The sequence below is a fragment of the Cryptotermes secundus genome, unplaced genomic scaffold, assembly GCF_002891405.2.
Source record: "Cryptotermes secundus unplaced genomic scaffold, Csec_1.0 scaffold595, whole genome shotgun sequence".
Taxonomy (NCBI): Eukaryota; Metazoa; Arthropoda; class Insecta; order Blattodea; family Kalotermitidae; genus Cryptotermes; species Cryptotermes secundus.
Genome location: NW_019745088.1, coordinates 734,787 through 751,767, shown reverse-complemented (window position 1 = coordinate 751,767; position 16,981 = coordinate 734,787). Strand labels below are relative to the sequence as shown.

The 16,981-nt window shown below is 39.2% G+C and overlaps 2 protein-coding genes across 10 annotated transcripts in view; both read right to left on the bottom strand.

Annotated features, from left to right (window-relative positions):
- The window catches only part of LOC111874918 (rab9 effector protein with kelch motifs), a 45,599-nt gene extending 43,845 nt beyond the window's left edge, over positions 1 to 1,754 (bottom strand). For both annotated transcript variants that reach the window (XM_023870793.2, XM_023870792.2), the window contains exon 1: positions 389 to 1,754. The gene's annotated coding sequence lies outside the window, so the exon portion shown is untranslated. The remainder of the gene's footprint in view (positions 1 to 388) is intronic.
- A 125-nt stretch (positions 1,755 to 1,879) lies between these two features.
- On the bottom strand, positions 1,880 to 16,268 carry LOC111874927 (transcriptional adapter 1). Of its 8 annotated transcripts, none has more exons than XM_033755656.1 (8): positions 15,993 to 16,268; positions 15,767 to 15,803; positions 14,889 to 15,146; positions 14,452 to 14,652; positions 13,788 to 13,936; positions 12,451 to 12,613; positions 9,878 to 9,992; positions 3,350 to 3,432 (listed from the first exon to the last, which is right to left on the bottom strand). In XM_033755656.1, exons 1-7 carry the CDS (start codon positions 16,061 to 16,063, stop codon positions 9,894 to 9,896), a joined length of 978 nt encoding a protein of 325 aa, XP_033611547.1. In that variant the 5' UTR covers positions 16,064 to 16,268; the 3' UTR covers positions 3,350 to 3,432; positions 9,878 to 9,893. The 8 variants fall into 8 exon arrangements, with proteins under 8 accessions (XP_033611546.1, XP_023726572.1, XP_023726570.1 ...); XM_023870808.2 differs by lacking the exon at positions 3,350 to 3,432 and adding an exon at positions 7,814 to 7,966; XM_023870807.2 differs by lacking the exon at positions 3,350 to 3,432 and adding an exon at positions 7,814 to 7,950 and having other exon boundaries at positions 15,993 to 16,264.
- Between the last annotated feature and the right edge of the window lie 713 nt (positions 16,269 to 16,981).

The window sequence follows — 16,981 nt, the reverse complement described above, 5'->3', positions numbered from 1 at the left end:
AACAAAAGAAAAAATAGGATTATAGAAATCCCAAACTGGGATGACGTACTGCTACGGAAAGTTATTTACGTAAAAATTTTCTTTATATTATTTGAACATGGTCTAAAAAAATAATGACAACAACAGGTGAATGTCCTCAGATACGTCCAATTTGTTCTCATTCTTTGATACTATTACGTCTCTATGCATTAGTCATTTAAGTAAACTCAATAAATACTTGTAGCAACCTGTCATTACGTAATAAATGAAAAAGTAAACCAAATGCTCTTTTTGTTAACATCAATGTCAATGACACACTGACCGCATGGGCTAAGTTACAGGTGTAATGCGTTAATCATAACCTTATAGAACTAACATTCCATACTTAGAATTAAATAATACCACTCACTTTTTGTTTGTAGTAGTTCTTTTATCTTTCTATTAGGTACAAAAGAAATGGCCACCTTCTCCAAAATGTGGTACTTAGGCCGCTCGGTATCACTGCAACATGAAGAATAGGAAACACAAAAGCCGGTGGTCGTCGTCGTCATAGCGGTCATAGCCCACTCAGATTTTGCTTCAAGCGCATGGCATGTTCGGTCAAGCAGGCAACCGCTGTTACATAATATACCTCAGCTTCGATTATAAATTCATTTAAAATTACGTAGAATTTAAAACAAGATATAAATCTACGATCAAAATTGTACACTAATAAAATTTGTCGAAAAGCATTTCTATCAGTCTTGATATCAAAAATGGACTAAGTATCAGAAACACGTCGCACAATAAACATAAGGTTACACCCTTAGGACTCATTATGACAAAGCCATTCTCCATATCCCCAAGCCCCACCATGGTAATTTTGAATTGTTGCTGGATGTGAGGCTCCCACAGTAGTAACTACCTATACATCTGTGACCTATACCTACTGGTATGTCAATCAACATAACCCCGTAATAAGCAATTGATGTTACAAACATCTTGGCTCCATCTTCAGGGTCAAAGTATGCAAAGCAAAAAACCAACAAGCAATTACAGCCTGCTTCTTGCTGATATCTTGCTTGGCTTACTCTTCAACCTAATTATGAAGACAGGGCATTGTCAGGGCACTTTCTGTTGCATACCAGACTACAGAGCATTATAAGATAGCATTCTTCATAGGAACGTTCTTTATACGAGACTGTGACCACTTCCACATAATTCCTAATTGCCCTGTCTTGCTGTTACTCCTTATGAAGATGCAGTATTAACTCCTGATGTGTCTTGCTCGCACGCACGCACACACACAGTTTTGTCAGCAGATCTGTAAAGTTTCGACACTTTCAATGAGAACAGGAGCATAAAACAATGAAACTCACTAAAATTTCCTCTTTATGTATTTGCATATATATCATCTATTAACAGGCACCATTATAATCCTGGGCATTCCAGTTTTAATTGCATTTACGTGGAAAAAACTGGAAAAAAATTGTTTTACAAATGAGGGCCAGATTAGAACTTTTCAAGGCATGGGGCAATGATATAGATGAAACTCACCTTAATTTAATAACATGATGCGGAGTCATCTCCATACCTGAAACACATCTTGTACGTGCTCTCCTAAGATAGTCTCACCTGCCTGCTATAATTAAATGGTCATACCTAAGACTACATGGAACATATCAACAAATCAGGAATGACAGAACTCTTCATAGCCTCCACTGTGAGATCCTCAAATCCAACAATTTTGTCTTTCATTGTCTGTAAAGTTTGTTATTAATAGGGTATACAATGGGACATACTTGGAAACTGTTTTACAATAACAAGAGGTCAACTTGTAAATTGAAATTAAAACAAAATATGAAAGAGGACATGATAATGATCATAAGTGCAGATTTTGGATATATTTCTTTCCAGAAAATGCATGGCTTCCACATTCTTTTACTTTATTAATGAATCATAGTTTCAGTACAACCATTTTAAGAACATTATTACGACAAACTTAGTTCCTGTGTACTGGTACCACCTTCCACAACTATCCCACTCAAAAGGTATCCTCCACCCCCACTCATCAAGATGTCTGGGTGAGTGCGGCTCGGCAGGACCTGATGGGAGCGAAGCCATGTCTCTGTGACTCGAAGCCCAACAGTACTGTTCTTTCCCTTAAGTTGTACATATAATTCTAAAAGTGGTTCTCTACATGGGCAATATACAATAAATGGTCTTGATGGGGCAATATATGGCAACAGTGCAGTCAAAATGTTGGCAGGGTGTTCACGAGCAACGATTACCAGGCCATCTGCTTTGGACAGCCTGAGAAAGTCAGCTGCTTTCTCAGTTTCCTGCTCCCATCGGGGCTTCTTTGACATGTTTTCATCTGTGTCAGAGTGTTTCCTTTTTTTCTCATTCACTACATCTAAAGCGATTTCCTTTTCTTCCACAATCTCATTATCTTCCCTTGAAGAATCCTGTACCAATTTGTCATTCAGAGAATTTGTTTCACTTATCACACTTTCTTTTCTATGCATTACATCACTTGAGAAATCTTCAGTCTTTATTACTCCACCATCATTTTCAGATTCTGACACAAAGCCTTCATTAACGACAGCCTCCTTCTTGGGTACCTGAACACCATTTTCATTTTGCACAGAATTTTCCTGAAGAAGCTTTCGAAGGAAACTGTATATATTAACACTAATAAGGCAAGACATTTTGTCACTGCTATAATTCATTGCATAGATTGCTTGTTTCTGAGGGAGATTTCCTGGGTGGATATGGAGAAGTCGTCCACCAATACTGATATTGTTCAACATTGCAGATGCAACAAGCCCCTGGCATCCACTCTCATACAACATGTACATACCATGGGAATGCATGCCAACAATGGTTAGAATCTGCGATAATGTATCCATGCGAAGACCCATAATCTTCACTGGATCTGTACGGTACATGACCTCAGATATAAGTCTTATAGTTGGCCATCGAACTGTTATGTACTCAAAGTATTTTTTCTCTTTCTTTTTTAAGTACTTCTCTTGAGAGTATTCTGTTTTGTCACGAAATGTCTTGCTGTTCTCTATCAACTGTCCAACAATAGCTTGTCCAGACAACCCACTTGTACGCAAACCAATTATCTCTTCTGTCGATAACAACTGAGATCTACCGTCATCAAATATGTTTCTATTATCTGATCCACTTGACACATCTTTTTTTAATTGTTCTGCAAGTGACTCATACTTGTCACATTCTTTCAGCACAAAAACACGTTTTCCATTCTTTTTGGGTTCCATTTTGTAAGTCTTCCATACAGGCCTCCCAATAATGGTTCCCAGTTCTAACTGATCTTTACCCAACATTACAGTACCTTTCAAAGTCACTTTATGCAATTTGGTGTAATTCTGTCTCTGGATAATTATGTAATCCCCGACTTTTACATAATTTTCTTCCATTTTGTTGGTCATTCTTGTGGTAACCCTGTAACAGAAAAACATAATTTTAAACTATTTTACATTCATTACAAACATATTAATTTTGAATCAGTCTGTGCCAAAATAGCAGCCATAGCTATAAAAAAGGAAAGTGAAGAGATATCCCATCAAAAGTACTTCCATTTGGAATATGTTTAAAAGAAGATACACAAAATTTGCCTTTGAAAAATCTACAATCTTTCAAAATTGATGAGTCAATTCCCAAGAGGGTGCAGACTGCATCTTCATGGGGGGAGAGGGAAGAAATATCTTGCAGAACTCAAAATATGCTTTCACTTTGGTTCTTGTATGAAAGTGTTCCTAGCAACACAGCGAACTGGTGAATGAAAATTTTTGGATACATTGTACCAAAATCACAAATTCAACAAGCCTCTACTGTAATGGCACCTGCATAAGGATGGATGGCTGAGGTGTCACAGGGAGTAGCTATGAAAACTACTGCAGGGAAGGTGAACACATGAGGATTAGAATGTAACTGGAAGTAAATATCATTGTTCATGTGGAATGCATTATGACATCATACACTTCAGAAGAAAGAATAGTGTCATCTCACAAAATAAATTCATGTGTATAAATGCAGTACAGCAGTGACAAATGAATACTTACCACCTTCCAAAACCCTTAGCTTAAAATAATTCAGTATACTATTCATACACCATGCACAAAAGAACTGATCAATATTTACTTCTGAGGAACTCAACGTGTCTAAACGGAATCAGTGGAATGACCTAAAACATCTGGGATTTGCAGTGTGTTATATCTGGAATGCAGTGTATAGGGCCTTCCTTTTACTGCACAAGAATGGCCAAAAGAATTGGGGAAGTCTATTAAGGTAAAAAAGTAAAGGTATCCCTGTAACAGGCCGTGGAGGCCCATAGGGTTGTGAGATGTCGAGGTTCCCACCTTTTCTAGACAATCGGCTCACAGATGGCGGCAAGGTTGTCAGCCCTACGCGCCGGCCGCCCTTTACCCCCAAGAACATTCCAAGAATATTCCTGGTACTCATTTCTATTAGAGGCTGAGTCGACCCCAGGGCCATAGTGCGGCTGGAAGGATTAGGTTAATTGAAACAAAAAACAAATGACTTCATCGGGACTTGAACCAGCGACCTTCCAGCTTGTAGCACTGTGCCTCAACCAACTATTCTACCGCGTGGCCCGGAAGTCTATAACTTACCCATAATTTGGAGATGGTAACACAGGAAATGGGCATTACTGCATTAATATATCCTTCATATAATGAACGTGTTTCTCTTGATAAGAGTTAGTTCGCATTTAACACTTTGCTGGGGTTCAGATTGTCAACATTTCACATTCTTTGGATATGCTTACCGTTCAGTATAAATTTCTAAACATATAACTGTTCGAAATTTTATTGCTCCGAAGCTTTACTGTTCGTAACCGTCTCGATAGATCGCACATAAACCACATAAATGCCTGGATTCGCAACACGAGCTCCGCTCGTACCTAGTACACACTAACTTTACAACACAACGCTGTACCTGAACTTTGGTGCCAATGTACGTAGATCTAAAGTCAAAATCCGCTTAACACATCACCTGGCAATATGTAATTCAATGCAGGATATTGTTTTAAAAAGAGAACAGATTGCATCCAGATTCTGAATCACAGACACGCTTAATTCTTTGCATTAAAATCTAACATATTAAAACTGAAATACGCAAAGCAGACACACGACAAACATAACCTAAAACCTACAAAACACCCGTGTTTCACTAGTTTCAAATGACAGCTTCAATTTATACGAGTGACTAACGTAAATTTCTTTGTTAATACTAAACTGGGTATACACATGTGTGCGCAAGTATATTTACAATGAAAGAAGCTACAGCCAATAGGTAACATGCAACATTCAAACAGAACTTTCAGTTTCAGCCATTGGCAAATCTGACCACTTTCGTACACTTACATGACCTACAACAAATACATATTTTCCAAGGTTTCAAACGGGCATTTTTGTCGTGTTCCAAAATGAAGTGTTTTTAACCCAACTGTTACCAACTGAAAACGATACACGGGAAATTTTCCGAATTTAAAGCCATATGTGGTGGTTATGCATAGTTCTATCTTATGGGAAAACCATGGCCATGTGCCCCAAAAGGCACAACTCATTAAAAAAGGCCGGTAAGTCCAAGTCCACGAATTAGATGGGGGGGGGGCAAGAATTATAATAGTCGCAATAAACCGACAGACCGCAGAGTAACGGGTCTGATGACTGTTAAATTATAATTGTAAAGCAATGAATCATAAGCAAACTGGATAAGACCATGTTCCTAAAGTACCCAGCATCAACAGGTAGGCTCCTATGTAAAACACCATAGTTTAAAACGTCATGACTGGCCAAACCTCCCACTTATGCAAAGATGCCCAAAGACTGCTGTGCTACACTCACAATTAATCCCAAGCACAAAACATTTTCTTTGGGATGTAACTATTCCCAGCCACACACCTCAGGAATTCTCCAACACCTTTACTCTTTATTGCTTCCGCAGTGTGAGCACCCTCTGGAACTTGTGAGCTTTGAAATCACAAAATGTACAAAACCAGTTTTACTGCAAATTCATTTTCCTTTGCTGTTCAACATCATTCAAATATCTTTTCATTACTTTACAAGGTGAAAGAGAATAGGGATCCAAAGCAAGGCTACAGTATCCCTCCACTACCCTTTTCTCTCGTGAAGGTCTATATTTTATGATGTACCAATTTTCTGTATGATGAAATATTTTTCTGAAAACTGTAAAACTTATATCTGTTTCATGTAAAGTAAGAGGACTGATATGAACCAAATTAAAGTCATCTGAAAACATGAAATGTCAGTTCTATATTTGTAAATGTTATCTTCCCATAAGCCATTTATGTAATGCACTCATGCACGGAACACAAACGTAATAAATAACTGATGACTGAGCCATCTTGGAAGCCTATCGCCCAGAAAAACTGAAATAGCAATAAACACTTCTTATGAGACAGATGCTTTGTCCTAAGGATACAGTATTCATAATAATTTATTCTCAAAAATGCAGAATTTACAGTCACATTTCAATTTATGAAAGTATTGACTACATATGTACACAACAGAAAGATGTTAATAATAGTCCCTACTATTCAGTTTACAAATTATAAAATAATGCTTCAGACTATTCCACTGCAATGAGTACAGAAAAAACAAAAATTAGAGCATTTACAGAGAATGAACACATCAAACGTAAATAAATTAAAATAAAGTCAGTTTATTAAGCAGAATTTTAAAACCAACAGAAAATGACGGTGAAGACACACAACAGATTACAGCCAGAACTGAAGATATGATGTTAGAGGTAAAGTTGTCCCTATATTTAATTAAGTACAACACAATGAAGATGAATGGGGAGTGGAACAGAGCTTCACAATTCTTGACCTTGACACTAGATGGAGGTGAATGGTCAGCTTTACGCCCCTGCCACTTTACCTCTGGGGAAGGCCATGCCATAGCTCAGGTGGTTAGTCACTGACTTCCCACCGTGGCGGCCCAGGTGAGGTCATGTGGGATTTGTGGTGGAGAAAGTGACACTGGGGCAGGTTTTCGCTAAGTACTTTGTTTCTCCTGTCATTTCGCATTCCACTGAATGATCCACACTCATCATCTGTCATCTAGGGCTGGTACAACACACCGAACAGTGTCTGACATACCAAGTGGATTCAGTCTCATCCCACCCCAAGAAACTTAAAACAAAAACTACCCCTGGGGAAACAATCCCTGTACCCATTGAACAGAATGCTGCATGAGCCTCAGAGCTGGTCTGGATATTATGGAGATAAGAAAAATCTTGCCCTTGCCAGAAACTTGAAGAATGAACTCTTATATTACCCCCTTAAAAAAAGAGAGAAGAGATGCCTAGGTAGACTGGAAAGACTGTTTGCCAGTAACAGAAACAGGAAAGAACAGCTCTAATAACGGGAAGGATCATAATTACCTGAGAAATTGAAATTAAAAGCACTACAATTCACATGAGACATCATTCACAAAACATAAACTGCTGGGTCACTGCATAGCTGATTATGAATGAGCTTGTGAAAGAGCTTGGAGCCCTTCTCTTTTCCTAACCAGTCTCCTTCCAGAAGGGCTGACATGAAAAGAGTTCTCAGGCCTGTCTACCCTCCCACAGCTTGCAGTCCATCACCCTGTCAATTTTTCTCAAGATCCATCTTCTCTGATCCAGTTCAGCCTTTCTACTGGATGTCTTTTTGTTCAGTTATTTATGGTCATTTTGGAAAATATATCATCATTTGCTTCAGTCGGCAAAACCATTTAAGTCTAATTGTTTTTAAATATTTTTGTAATTTATAAATATTTACTGTATTCCTCACTTTTCCGTTTCTATGTATATCTTCTCTGAATTTTGTAATTATACTTAATTTTGCTGGCTTTGAAGTACTCATGGCAGCAAGTGTGAAGGGTACTATAGTCTTCTGGGTTGAATGTTGGACTCCCAGTCCATGGACATCTGTCACAGCAAGACACTGTTGTCAATAAATAGTAATTACATGACAGATATCTAACATTGTAAACAAAATATTTCAGTTATTGATGTCGATTGTGACCTGAGTCTGTGGACAGTGCTGCCTCCATCTGCAGGGTGGAAGTGAGAAGGGTCATGACTGGTGCACAATTCAGGTCAATGGGACAATGCACAGGGAAATGTTATAAAAAAACCTTTAAGCGATCAGCACACCAAAATGTATCACCAACTGTGTTCCCAAGTGATCACTGATACAAGTTCTCACCAAGACAATGCTTCTTAATTTACAGTGCTCTGGGTTGAGTAGCATGAAGTGGCAAAGTGTGCTAACTGGTCAAAGGTAGGCTGTGACAGAAATGGGAATGAAAGGAAGTGGGGAATGGTGTACTGTAAGGGGGAGGGGGTGAATCTCCTTGTGGAGTTATTACAGGTGTTCTTCAGTCTGGCATGGGTTTCGTGGGAGATCATGGTTGTGGTGTCACATGATTTAGCTGACAGAGCTGTCATGCAAAGGTGTTATCTACAAGCAACATGAAGTTGGAATTAAGATATACTGCACATTTTACAAATTTCTCCCCAACACAGAAGGGAAGGTTTATCATGCTAAGAACTATAATAAAATAGATTAAAAACGCCAAGATATGGAGGACTTCCATCCAGGGATCAAGAAATACAGTGCACCCTTAAAAAAAAGTAAAGCTATCCCTGTAACAGGCCATCAGAGCTCCCATATTTTCTGCACAGTTGACTGACAGATGGCGGTGAGGTTGTCAGCCTTATGCACCAGCTGCCCTTTAACTGCAGTAAGATTCCTGGTACTCATTTCTGTTAAAGGCTAAGTCCACTCCAAGGCTATACTGTGGCTGGAAGGATTAGGTCAATTGAAAAATCCAATGAACTCATCAGGAATCGAACATGTGACCTTCCCTACAGTGCAGTCTTACCAAGGGCAAGTTAATGGAGACCTGCATATGAAAATATGTGATTGACTGATTTATTTTGTCACTGTAGATCATTGTACATGATATAGGACAAGTCAAGTTAATTCTGAATATTAACAATTTAATATATGAGTAAGATTAAAATTACAATAGTTACAATTGTTTACAGTTAATTACAATTTAGAATTAGTTAGATATTCTTATTTGTGGAGAATTTGATGGAATGAAGATTGTAAGAAGCAAACTGCTAATTTACTGATGTAGGTTTAAATTGTATTTCCATAGCTTTACTTCTATCAAGAATTCTGTTTGTTATCATATTTGCTCAAATGCAAACATACAATGACACCACACCTTTGACCTTCACCTGTTATTAGGGAGTTGGGAACGTGAGACACTCAGGTTTAACTGATGTGGGCAAAACTCAATCCTCAGAGAATGATGAAGGAGTCTGGATTTAAACTTGAAAGGTTATTTATTGAAGAACTTAAATATTGGGCACTATTTATTAAAACTAAACTGAATCACAGTCAGCCAGCTAAGTTTCTTACACATGCAACAAAAGAAATGCACCTGAACCATTCCAAGCAGTCTTCAGCAGAGATGTTGCCTGGTCACTCTGATGCTACAAAAAATGCTCCAACCCCTTGCATGTGATTCATATTACGTGTCAGAGTGTCAGCTTGGAAACCCTGGACAGGAGACTGATGCTTTCCCTTTACTGTCAAACTGCTGACTGGCTATCATCAGTGAACTCAAGAAAATTCCTGAAGAACAGTGTATTAAAACTGTTTAACACTGCAATACATTATTACAATATCTCACCTCATTCATGATTGACATAAACACAAATTTAAATTCTGACCAAGCAAAAAAAAAAAAATGGGGAGTAAATTAACAGCTTTCATCTATTTTCAAGATAGCACAAAAAATCACCATCAGTATACAGTTATTCATACATTAACTCTCACCTGGCAATCATGATGTTCACTCAGTTTCTTCACTGGCTGGATGATGTAATGTGTTAATGACCCGTTCAATGTTCACACTGTATACTGTGTGAGATGGAATAACATTACGATGAACCTAGTACAAAAATGATATAAATAGACTAGTGAATGTAATCATTATGTCATAAATAAATTACAGAGCCCAACTATATTACTTCTTTCTCCTCTTTCCTGTACTCTTTATGTATCCAAATTTTCAACCTCATGAATTAAATTCCAGCATAACAGTGAACAGTCCAGACTGTCAACATAACACTGTCGCTACCAATGAATTGACTCAGCTGAGGTACAGTCTGGTAGACCTAAAACCTGGGGAAAATCAATATAGTCACTTAACTGGCAGTGGTAATCAAGTATTTTTGGCTAGTAGTTATTTCCCAATCACTGTTTGGGAGATGAACTTCTGGAATTCTGATAACCTTATTTGGACATCTGTGACAAAGGAAATGGTGAACCATATCCAAAAGAGTTATGATCTCAATGTAACTACTAAGGCATAATTAGTTCTCTTTCAAATTAGATACTTCAGCCATTATGTTACACCTGGTCTGAGTGTGTTCAGGACAGAGGCAACAGTAAGGAACAATCTTGTGCACCAAGCGGAGGTGAGAGAAACAGAAAAAAAAAAAGAACCATTTGAACAGACACAACATTAAAAAAAAATTCAATTCTTGCTTGCAATGATTTAATCTGAATGGTATAATTTTATACTGCATGTAATTCATATACATGGTACACTATGGCACTACAATGCAAAATATTGACATTATGCACTTCCTATTTCTCTTGAAACAGACAACTTTGTATTGTCGCATGTATGAGGTGTGATTATCACACAGGTTTCGGATTCGATTTATTGACATCTTGTACACTCAACTTGTAACTACAAGTAATACAGCGCTACTGCTGATCTACACACTTTACAAATCACTAGGACACTCTAAGTCTTCTCAGTCTTCACTAGTCGTATCCTGGCAACGGATTTGTAACAGTCTCACTGTCACTGCAGCACACGATGAAGTCTTCTTTGCACAGCCTAATTCCTTTCCTGCCATTATTCTACCAAATGCCAGCTCCAGATACTCTCTCAATTCTATCTCTCAGCTGCCTAAGATCCTCATTATATAGCCTCTGGGCAGCCCCCACAGAAAACACCATGTTCATTCACTGCTGCAGAGATGTGTTTACTGCACTGTTCTGTAGCAACAAGTGCAGTGCTGACTGCAGAAAAGAGTGCTGTTGTATTCCTGTGCACGTTCACTTCTGCAGGAATGTTTTATGGAGCCACTGCCTAGCAGTGAACTATTCCAGCTTCCAGGCGTCATGTCATAGTATATTTACAGAAAAATTGACACTGTAGTTAGTTAAGGGCCACACCATGAATATGTATGGAGGGAGTGGTCAGTTTCACTACCCAGGCACATTATTCTCACAGATAAGATCCATGGTACCCATTGGATAGGAGGCTGGGTGGGCTCAGAGTCAATGTAGACAGTGTAGAGAAGAGATAATCTGGAACTGAACCTAAGTCCCCAGTACCCAAACCACAGCCTACTTGCTATACTGACTGAACTATGTCTCCTAATTTCTGTACAGAATATATCAAAACTTGGTAGTAAGGGAGTTAGCAACCCAATACTAATGTCAATGCTTTCCGAATACATGGCACTGGATGGGTTGGTCTAAAAGATTGTTTTAGATTTGCAGTTAGTAGATACCAAATCTCAGTGGAACACCGCCTATCCTGAGGGTTATTGTGGTTTTACTCTGTCCTTTGAAGCAAATACTGGGACGGTACTTCAATTAGGCAATAACTGCTTCCTTCCAAGTTCTTCCCAATCCATCCTACTATCTAATGCTATACAGTCTTGACACTAGAAACATTGTTAAGTAAGTCCCATATGAGCAGCCTCTGTAGTCTAGGGGTAACATTCCCACCTCGTGACTCAAGGTACTCGGGTTCAAACCCGGCGGAGGTCGTGGAATTTTTAAGGGCAGAAAAATTCAGGGAACAAGTCCTCCGGGAGGGACTTTAAGCGGTGGGTCCCGTGTCTTAGCTTTATGGCATGTAAAAGAACCTCATGTCCCAAGGGGACCACTGAGCCAAATTCAGGACATTTCCCACCCAACAGTAGTCTCTGGTAGATGGGGGAGGCATCGAGATACCGCTGAGCCAGTAGAGGCCGAACTCGCCAGCTGAGTAGGGACTGATGGCACGCACCAGTACCGATAAGGAATAGAGACTGGTAGAATATCATAGGGGGATGCACAATGGACCAACAGTTGGTCTAAGTGCATGGGGAAACCCACCCTCTCCAATACAATACAATAAAATACAATACAAGTCCCATATGACTCTTCACTGATGTAGAGCGAAAATTAACCTCTACTGAAGCACTAATATCATGTATGATATGGGTTATCCAGACTCTTGGAAGGAAGGAAAGATGCTGTGCAACGGCTAACTCATGTTATAAGATGGCTGTTTGTATATAACGAGAGAGATAACATAAGAACAGTACTATTGCACTAACCTGGAGAGCCTCTAGAACTTGATATGCAGTAACAGGATACTGGATGCTACCACCAACATCTCCACATGCTATTTCATAAGCTGCTCTCTGCTCTATTTCATCTAATGATAATTTGTGAACTGGTGACTTCATTTTTCCTTCTTCATTTTCTTTGGTTGAAAAGCTTAAAATAAGAATGAGTTCGAAAAATGTCATTTCATTTTAATGGGGCCAACTAATTTAGACTGATTTCAGTTAAGAGCACTTTCTTTAATGTGAATTGCTTGTTGGCCAATCAAGAGGGGTAAAAAGGAGGAGGAAGGGGGATGGAGCGGCAACAGAGGATTGTGTGACTGGCAGAAGAGGAAAGTGAGGGTAAACCAGGCATAGCTAATGTTTGATTTATGCAGTTTCACCCCTCACAAACTTCTTTTTGCAACATAACTCTCCCATAAATCAAGGAGCATATGTAAGTCAATTAAGTGAGATGCGAGGATCCCACAGTGATGGAAAGTGACACAGGAAGAAATGAATGTTTCCGAGGAACACATTTCCATCCCTCAGGAGCTTAATCCTCCATAATTCTCATACCTATCCAAAGAGCTACATGACAGTACACCCCAAGTGATAGCTATTTTAACTCAAACTTCTATTCAAGTCTGAACTGGTCAGAGATGGGAATTATCACACAGCAAACTGTTATTTGCATTACAGCCTAGTGGCATGCACAGCTATGAAGAACATTTTGGTTTCTGTTTATCTGGTTATTTTATAACACTTCTACCCAAGCATTTGCAGAAACCTCCGTGAGACAACTGACCCTGGATAACATTTATTTATTTATTATTTATTTATTTATGTGTGGTAATTTCTGAATAACATTACTGGTGTGCCATGCCATGGCATGATTTTGGAATCAGCAGGGACTGAAGGAAACAAAACTTACTAAAGTAAAAGAAGTTATGTTTGATGGACACAGTGCAAGTGAACTCTGAAATGCATGAATAGTAAGCAAGTGAAATGTTGACAACGCCCTAGCTCAAGCGGTTAGTCACTGGCTTCCCACCGTGGCAGCCTGGGTTCAATCCTGGGTATGGTCAAGCCGGATTTGTGGTGGACAAAGTGGCGCTGGGGCGGGTTTTCTCAGAGTACTTTGGCTTCCCCTGCCAATCTTCATTCCACCAAATTCTCCATCATCATAATCACCCGAGGCAGGTTACAATAGGCCAATTAGCGGCCGCCATGCCGAGTGGACCCAGTTGGACTACACCCCCCCACTAAGCAAATTAAAAAAAAAAAACAGGTGAAATAACCCCCATTCACCATACAATGAACAGGATGACAGGAAACACATTTACCTTGCTGTTATGTCATCCATGATATTTGCTGTGTTACAAAGCCATGGATTTGGTACTGATGATCCTATTGCATATATAAAACGATCTTCTCGCAACTTGTACCCTTTCTTTCGAACAAAAATGGCTGTCAGCACATTCTTCAAAAAATGCTAGATACAAAGAAAAATCAGACATTAATAAAATGTACATGTTATTCATTAAAGGTAAAGTTGTTCCTGTGCTTAACTAACTTAGCACTAAGCCATGAAGCGTATGGGAGAGTGGATGTATAGATCCAAATTCTCTTGACCTTGGCACTATTTGGGTGAGTGATCAGCTTCACGGCCTGGGCGCTTTGCCCCCGGGTAAAAATCTCCTGGTACCCATTGGACATGAAGTTGGGTGGGCTCCAGAGACGATCTGAACAGCTTGGCGCATAAGACTGACAATCTCGCTGCCATCTGTTAGCTGATTGTCTAGAAAATATGGGATCCTCAACCTCTCACAACCGTATGGGCCTCCACAGACTGTTACCGTTTTACCTCCTGATATATTGTAATGTTCAATTAAATAGGAAAATTTTCCATACGAACACACACATCGACTTGAATGGGCATGGACACATACACACATATCTTTTAATGACTGTATTAACATGCAAGAAGCTTCTTCAGAATTTTATTACCTGAACAGCAACAACCAACAGTTCTGCAGCAGGTTCTTCAGCTCCATCAAGCCCCACTTCCCAAGCAGATAGTAACATACGGCCAAAGATGAGTGATACGTCTGGTAAGAACAATTCCTGTGTGCTGTAGCATAATGGTTCTTCATTTGCATTAAGTGGCAAAGGATTTGGTGGAGAAATATAATCAGCAATGTCTGCTGGCTGTAACAGGAGCAGACAACACACTCTGATGTATCATTTACAGGAACACAGTTATATATGGAACAGTTCCACTGGGTGACAAAGCAAGCTACAGGCCCATCACTATCTTGTACCAGATAAAGCCAGTCTGCACTATCACATCCTATTTCTTTAAGATCCACTGTAAAATTAGTCTCTCATATATTTCACATCTGACTCTTCATTTACAGTGCCACACAGACTAAGCAATACAGTACCTCAAAGTTTCCTTTATCAGATCTGTTTCTCCTCTTCACTTTACTTCTCTTATTGCCTTTATCTTTCTCAGTATTGGTTGTACTTCTGGATGGTGAAAAAGGTATCTTGCTTGATATCCTAGTCACTGAAGAATGTGATGGAAATGAGGCAAGACTCTGGCATTTGTTGAACAGACAAAGGAGGAATTCATTGTGCAGATGAATCTGCTCAGGTGTCATCAGCTTCCGAGACTCAGCGTCAAACTCCTCTTTGGTGGACTGTGTCACAGGAATACAAAACTGTCAGCACATAAAAATTACAACAAAGATATCTAACATTATAAATTAAATGCTTCAGTTATAAGGTCAGAAATTATACTATAAAATTAGGCCTAGCTAACTCCATGAAGCAGTCATTCATGAGCAGCTAATATTTGCTCAGATGCTTAAGGAATTTCCATTTTTATAGAACCTGAGGGTTCATTACCTAAAGCAAAGTCCAACCTAGTCACAAATTCATATAATCATTATATTTAACTGCTTTCAAATGGGTATGAAACGTATAAAATTGAACTCTGGCCCAATGATTGGATCCATGAAGTGAAAATAAATGTAAATTTACAATATTCGTGGTGCTACCCACAACAGTTTTACAGCACAGCAGATGTGGACATGTTCAATGACCTGTCCAAATGTGTGGTAGTTGTGATTAACGTACTTGAAACCATAAAAAAATGTTACATAAAGATATGAGTGTAAAAGAAAGTATCTGCGTCGTCACACATGCTTACGTTATATTACAAGGTTATGCGCACACACACAAATTTATACAAATTGCCGATGTCATTAATTCCAGAATTTCTCCCTTTGTCATTAAATACAAATGTGCAATGGTTTACCTTCAACTGAAACCAAAGTTTCATCAACTGAAAGTACCTGAAACAGAGTAAAGAAAGAGTAAATCTGCTGACGTCCTTAGGAGAAGAATGAAAATATTGTTAAATAAATGCGAGATACTAAGGTATAGACTTTCGGGAGAATATGGTTTAAACATACTGAGCAGGTATGAGTAAATTCTAACCTTAAAAGTCTAGATCACCCATATTTGAAACTTCCTCAACTTACGGTTTTGTATTTTCGCCTAATGCAGCTTCTAACTTCTTCCGAGCACTGTTTAAATCGTCATAGCTGGACATTATTCTATTCAAAGTAAATAATTTTGTAGTATGAGTGAAAAAGGGCTCTTAGCGCTATTTACAACTATCGATTGCTGAATAAGTTTAGCAATTCAATGCTGCCAATTTTTACAGGAACTGTGCTGTGTTCGCTTGCTATTCTCACGAAGGGAGGGAAGATTTAATTTCGGCGATCTATTATAAACAAATAACAGTAAATACAACACAGCATACTATTCAGAGAACTAAAAAATGCAATACTGTCACACGAATCTTAAAGGTATTATTGTTACTAGAGGGGTGGGACTAAGTCCCTTGTACTGCGGTCACTTCTGGCTTATTGTACGAGCACCAGATGATAGGTGAGGGTGATTATGGAGCAATTGGTAAAGTTGACCATGAAGGCGTATGGGGAAGTGGATGTATAGATCCACGTTTTCTTGCCCTCAACACTAGAGGTGAATGGTCGGCTTCACGCCCTGGCCGCCTTACTCCCAGGGAAAGAGCCCCTGTGCCCATTGGATAAGAGGCAGGGTGGGTCTTAGAACCAGTCTGGACTACATGGAGAAGAGAAAATTCTTGCCCCTACCAGGACTTGGAACTGTGATCCTTCGGTCGTCCAGCCCTTAGCCAGCTGCTGTACTGACTGGACTAACCCAGGTCCACCACACAAACCTTATGTAATTAAAAATGGAATTGAAATGTTACAGCAAGAATTATACTACAGGCTTCTAGGAGACTTTCTCTCTTTTCCTGTTGCTCCCACCTTGGAGCATAATGCATCTGTGAAACGCTTTGTTCATTTGTTTCTCAATCCTAGAACAGTTGGTAGGAACCCTTGCATGGGGGTTGGCCAGTTGCAGGGCTGCTACCTACATGAACACAGAATAAACAGACATCCATGCCTTGAGTAGGATTCAAACCTGTGACCCCCCCCCC